This window comes from Penicillium crustosum (genome assembly GCF_028827405.1).
Source record: "Penicillium crustosum strain IBT 35664 chromosome Unknown utg000001l_segment0_segment0, whole genome shotgun sequence".
NCBI classification, from domain to species: domain Eukaryota; kingdom Fungi; phylum Ascomycota; class Eurotiomycetes; order Eurotiales; family Aspergillaceae; genus Penicillium; species Penicillium crustosum.
The window spans coordinates 8,075,410-8,081,860 of record NW_026623122.1 but is presented as its reverse complement, the minus strand read 5'-3'; the positions used below and the strand labels follow the sequence as shown (position 1 = coordinate 8,081,860).

The 6,451-nt window shown below is 54.2% G+C and overlaps 1 protein-coding gene across 1 annotated transcript; it reads right to left on the bottom strand.

Annotated features, from left to right (window-relative positions):
- Positions 1 to 269: 269 nt before the first annotated feature.
- On the bottom strand, positions 270 to 5,338 carry N7487_003018 (reverse transcriptase; the record flags this gene model as incomplete). Its single annotated transcript, XM_056870765.1, has 2 exons — positions 270 to 4,127; positions 4,214 to 5,338. 2 exons carry the CDS (start codon positions 5,336 to 5,338, stop codon positions 270 to 272), a joined length of 4,983 nt encoding a protein of 1,660 aa, XP_056735549.1.
- Between the last annotated feature and the right edge of the window lie 1,113 nt (positions 5,339 to 6,451).

Below are 6,451 nucleotides of genomic sequence, written 5' to 3'. Positions count from 1 at the left end.
AACATAAGGGTGCAAGTACAGTCGATGTTAGACCTCATACTCGACTACAGCAGAACCAAGAGGCATTATATCCAACAAAAATCTCAAGAGGCTTACAGTCTGTGTGTGTGTGTGATTTCATTTACACTGACCCCTCGCCAAAGCGATATGCAGTATACGACAACTATATACCGGGTATCTACACATAGAATGATCCACTTCCTGACAGAATCTTTGAGCCTCGTCACGGCCTCCCGTGGCCCATTGCCGCTCCCATTGTTAGGCTGCTCTCATGGCGCACGACTGCGAAACCGCTGTGACGCCTCGGCAAAGTCCAATACGGCGTGAACCGTCTTTGCCCTCGAGACGATGTCTGGTTTACCTTTCTCACCTTCGTTTGAGCCTCCCAGCAGACTCGACACGCTGCTAAGCGTATCTCCAACGTTTCTTCTCAATTCTGTCCTCAGCTCTCTGAGCCTTGGGCATTCCAATAGTACGTGGGTGACTGTCTCCCGCGCTCCGCATTCACATAGTTCGTCGTCGCGGAAGCCGAACTTCTTCGCGTAGGTGGATAGCCAATTATGGCCCGTGCGTAGCTGCGTCAGCAGATAGGCGCGATTCCTTGGTAAATTCCCATAGAGCTTTCTCGTGTACCGCGCGGGTAAGCCGCTGTCTATCTTCCGTAGGTGGGAACCTTTGGTGCTTGTCTTCCACTCCTGCTCCCACTGGGCGTGAACAGTGCTGCGGACCAACGCATGTTCTCTCGATAGTAGCGGTCGGAAGGGATGGGTTTTACCGGGCTGCGCGGCTTCCTTCGCGAGTCGATCCGCTGTATCATTTCCGGCATTCTCACAATGTCCTGGCACCCACTGGAGGCGGAGCTTGACATTCGCTGCCTGCACCTCGGAGGCCGCTTGTGTGATTGCGTGGACGATGCGTTGCCCCGATCTATTACGTGGGTTCTCGATTGCTTGTAGGGCTGATCTGCTGTCGCATAGGATTGTTGCTGTTGACACAGGTCCGTCCTCCCGGTCGGTGCGTTGATGGACCAGCTTGAACACCATATCCACCGCGTAGAAGATGCCAATAAGCTCTGCCGCGTGAACCGACCAGCGGTCCATCGGGCCCACCTGTACCTGGCGGAATTCCATCACCTTTTCGTCACTATTGAGCGTGACAATAGCCGCTCCCAGGTGGCCCTCACGCCCGGACGCGTCCGAGTAGACAACAACGTCGGATGTCGCTCTCGTGGACTCCGCCCTTTCTCTCGCTGTCTCTCGATCACGCTCGAGTTCGATTTCAGCGAAAGCATTCGTTCGCCACGGTGGCAGCGGGCGTGGGTCGATCGTCTCTAGTTCGTTGAGCCGGTCGACGTCCATGGTCTTCATCGCCTCCGCTAAAGGGAAGCGCGCGTATGATCCCACGTTGTTTCTACGATTCTGGGCGCGTGACAGTGCACTCCAGATTGGGTGGTCGCGTGGTAGAGTGTGTAATCTCGCGATGGTGCGTTGCGCTCGGTGTCGGAGACGGAGGTGAGTGGGGAGGATGTGGGCTTCCACTTCCAACGTTACTGTCGCTACTGTTCGAAATGCTGATAGGACTCGGACTAGTACGGCTCGCTGTACGGTGTTCAAGTGGCGGAGATGGGTCTTGTCTCGGAGCGGGTCGTGCCAGACCGTCGATGCATAGTCTAGGGTGGGTGTGACACATGATTGGTAGAGTTGTCGCATTTGCTCCGGCCGCAAGTGTCGTAGTCCATTTAAGGCAATAGCTGTCTTGGTGGCGCGTTTGATGGCCTGCTGGACGTGTTCCTTCCAGCGGAGCCCGTGGTCGAACACCACTCCTAACAGCTTGGCCGTTGACGATGGCTTGATGTCGGTTCTATTGAATGTGACTTTTCCCACTGAGTGCTCTCCTTTTCTCCTGGTTAGGTGGATGAGCTCGGTTTTCTCTGCTGCAAAACGGGATCCGGTTCGGCGTGCCCATTCCTCGATGCGGGGAAGATCCTCGGACTGGATTTTGGCTAGGTTTTCCTCGGCTGAATAGCCCACTCGCCATCGGAAGTAGTCGTCTATGAAGGCCGATGCGCCTCCGTGGGGATCGACGGGCTGGTCAACCAGGTCGGCGTTGAAAAAGGCGAACAAGATGGGAGAGAGTGGTGATCCTTGCGCTAGGCCTGCGTTCGCGAGGGGTTCTGACTTGGTTCGGAAGTCGTCAAATCCAATGTTGGCGTGTCGATCACCCATGAAGCTGGCAATCCATTTCCTTGCTGCCATTGGGATCCCTCTTGCCTGTAGCGAGGCATCCAGACTTACCCAGTTCACCCCGTTGAAAGCGCCCTTGAGGTCGAATGAGATCAGTGTCACCACGTTATGTCTGTACCATGCTTTGTCGATCGCATTAGATAGCACCAGTAAGGCTTGCTCTGTGGTCCTGCCCGGTCGCCCTCCAAACTGGCTGTTCGGGAGCAGGCCGTGTTTCTCTGCGAGGTAAGACAGCCGCCGGGCCATCACTGCTTCCAGGACCTTGCCGAGTGTGTTCAAAAGTGATATCGGGCGATACGCGCCTGGCACTGAGTAGTCTGGTTTTCCCGGTTTTCGTAAAACTACGATTTTCGCACTTCGCCATTGTTTGGGGTGGTGTCCTAGATCTACACATGCCGTGAAGATACGTACAATCACGGCTTTTAGGTGTACCCATAGGTTTTTCCAAACCAGCATCGGAAGGTTGTCCTCGCCTGGCGCTGTCGTCCCTTTCGCGGACCTCAGCGCTCGTTCAATCTCTAGTTCCGTGATCGGGGGCCACGGAAGCTCCGGGTGTGGCGAGGTTGGCGGGCCGGGCTCTGGTGTATTCATGGCAGGGAAGAACGTGTCGAGAAACGCTTTCGCTTTGTCTTCGTTCCGAGTGATTTCCTCCAAACCCACTTGCAGTGTCGGGATGCAGCCCCATGTTTCCCGGGGTTTCATGTACGTCGCGGCTTTCCAGAGCTTCCCCTCGCCTGCCTCGTCCAGAAACTGTTTCCAGTGCGTAGCTTTCACTTTTTCGATGGTTCGAGTCCATGCTCGACGTTTCTGTTGCATAGCCTGGAAGGCAGACTGGGTCCGAGCGTGTTCTCGTCCGAGCTCTGCGCAGTTCGCTTGCCATTTCCTGCGTAGCTGGTTGACTTCTACTTGTTGCACTTTGAGATCCGGGGTGAACCATCTTTTGGAGTATGGCGTTGGGCGTGCGTCGGGTGTGAACCGGTCGACTGTCTGTGCCGTGGTGGACGTGAGTTTTTCCACAATCCTGTCAAGTGTTGGCCGCGTCTTAATGTCACTCCATGGGCCCATCTGCCGGATTATTTCCTCGCCGATTTTGGTCCAGTCCGCTCGCTCGTAGGCCTTCCTTGCCCTGGTCTTCGGTTTCGTCTGGGGTTGCAGGTTCCATTCCGAGTATGTCGCGCGGTGATCCGATCCGTAGTTCTCGTGGTATAGGTGGCATTTGATTAGCAGGTCCGGGCGGTCTGTTGCTGTTTGATCGATGGTCGAGTTCTGTCCCGGGTTGTTGAGGGCCCAGTAGGTTGCCGTGCCTCGGGGGAGGCAGCTCTGGAGACTGTGGGCTTGGAAGAAGTCGATTAGGTCGCTGGCGTCTTCGATAAACCTAGGCGCAATGTGGTTGCCGCCCCACATCGGATGGTGTCGATTGAAGTCGCCTGACACAACGATGGCGGTTGACCGTGGCTCATCTTGTGTAGTCGCGGCGATGGAGCTTTGGATTGCAGTGAAGGCGGGTAATGCCGATGCATCATTGCCGGTGAAAAGCGGTACGGGCGGTATGTAGATAGAAAAGATAAGCATTTGAGAGTTAGCTGTCCAGATCTTGATGGCTGCAACATCTGGGTGGTCGCATGGTATTTGGCGGTGGGAGGATGTGGAGACTCTTCTGTTGACGTAGATCAGGCTGCGGTACCGGGCAACATCGAGCTGTGTCGTAGGTCGATATAGTCTCCAGGCGCTGTGGTTGACATGTGTGCGATACGTAGTGATGGAGGGCTCCTGGATCAGAAGGACATCCAGGTCTTGGCTTTGAGGATCGTTGATCAGTGCTTCCATTCTCGGTCCATTTTTCATCATGTTCAACTGTAGGATGCGGAGATTTCTCTCTAGCATCTAGCGGGATTCGAGGTTGCCGGCGTTGGGCACTGTCGGTCACCAGTTGGGTGATCGCCGCTACAGTCCAAGCAGCGCGCTCTCACTCCTGGTGGGCAGCGCTCGCGTTCGTGTTGCCCTGCGCAGTGTCCACATCGCGGTGTTTCCTTGCACGACCATGCCAAGTGCCCGAAGCGTTGGCATCGAAAGCATCTCTTTTTCTTGATCTCGCGGCGTTCCACATGGGGGATATAGTGCTCGCTGACAATAAATCCATTGCGAAGCATGTGTTCTGCCCCTTCGGCAGAGTCGAACCAGACTCCCAGCGATGCGAACTTCCCTAAGGCCTTGTCCTTGGCCTTCATCCAGGCTAGCTCTTCGATGTGGAAACCGTGTTCCGCCAGATCGTTCTCTCTTATGATCTTCTCTGCGGCCTGGATGGCTCCTGCTTCTAGGTCAAACTCTTGAGTAGGAGTGCGGTGCACCACTACCCCGAACCGTGGTTTGACCAGCTTAGTGTTGTTGCCCAGACTCTGTAGCCATTCGGTGTTATTGCGCGCCGCTTCGGCCGACTCCGCATTCTTGAACCTGATAAGGTAACCGGTTTTGGTGGTACCAACACCAGCTACCTGGGCGTCTTGGGTCGCAGTATCGCTCTGTAATGCTGCGCGGATGTGGGCGTTGGCGGTGTTGGTGGGGAGGTATCGCCCAAATTCGTTATCGGCGTTGTTCTCATTGTCTCTTGGATCGACGAATGTTCTCTGAGTGCTGATTCGGATGCAGTTTTGCTCTTTCTCGAATTGCTGGTGATTCCGCGAGGGGGCGGTGGTCTCACCGCTGCTGGCTGCGACTGCGGCCCACGTCTTGGTCGCAGTCACGGCCTGGGTATTTTCGACCTGCGCTCGCAAGGCTCTCACTTCCTCATGAAGCTTTTCGTTTTGTTCTTGGAGCACATTTTGGTTGTGTTTGATCTCCTGGAGTTCGTTTTGCGTGGCTGTGATGGCTGCGGTTTGGTGTCGGATCACGTCCTTCAGCGTGCCGATCAATTTCCACACCTCCTTGGTGGTGATTCGGCCGGCGGGGTCCGATGGAGCAAACGCATCTCTCTTTCGGGTTCTCCTTCTGGTTCCAGCGGTGGTACTGGCTTCGAGATCGTCGTCCGTGAAGCTGGCGGTGGTTTCTTGTGTGTTTGTGGGAGGGGGTTCGGGCCCTCCCGGTGGTGGGTCCGTCATCGGTCCGGGGTTAGCTCCCGCTCGGCACACAACCACGACAGTTTTATATCAGTATCTTATCAACCACCACGTCCTCGTAGTGCCTTCTATCCTGTCCGCGCTATCGACCTTTACAGTGCGTCTCAAAACCGGTGCACCTTCCTACACACTTCGAGAGATTCTCTAGACCCACCACCAAGATCCACTAGTCTATTTTAAGAGTTTTCCGAAGTACCCCTGTCAATTCAACGTTGTATTGCTTCTTACAAATATTACACATCAATTACGGGAACGTATTCGCTTGTAAATTCAATACATCCGGTACCTCATTACCCCTCCTCCAACATAGACGTCCTCGGGACGCCTCATCTTAACAATCAATCACAAGTGGTCGAACCAAAGATGGCTCCAAACCTAGCTGCTTCCAAGCATGAGCTTATTTATGACATGATCCACAGTGGGGAACTATCTGTTTCGGAGATGGCAGAGGCTGCTGGATGCAACAAGAGTAGTATTCGAAGAATCTCTTCTAATATACGGATATTTGGCAGCGTGAAAGCACCGCCTAATAAGGGCGGACGACCCCGTAACATCACTCCAGTCATGCTCGACGCGTTATGCGAGCACCTGCTCGAGAAACCCACCTTGTACCTCGACGAGATGGCGGTTTTCCTGTGGGACGAATTCGCTCTTCTCGCGACGAAAGCAAGCATCAGTCGTGCCCTTAGGTCCAAAGGCTGGTCAAAAAAGACTGCCCGCGTCATGGCCCGAGAGCGCAACCTAGAGCTCCGTGACGAATACTTTCACTATATCTCAGACTTTCAGTCTTACCACCTTGTCTATGTGGATGAGTCTGGATGTGATAAAAGGATAGGCTTCAGGCGAACAGGTTGGTTCCCACTGGGTATAGCGCCAATTCAGGTGTCCAAATTCCATCGTGATCAGAGATATCAGATACAGTGACTACGCAAAAGTTTCAGCACCCCCCGCCCCACACCACCCTAATTACATAATATACTGCCGGTCACAAAACCTCCGCCAGAACTCCATGAATTGCATATTAACCACTATATACATATAGAATCTACCTAGTAAGGCGTGTACCACCCTTCCGATTCAATAATTGCTTGTACC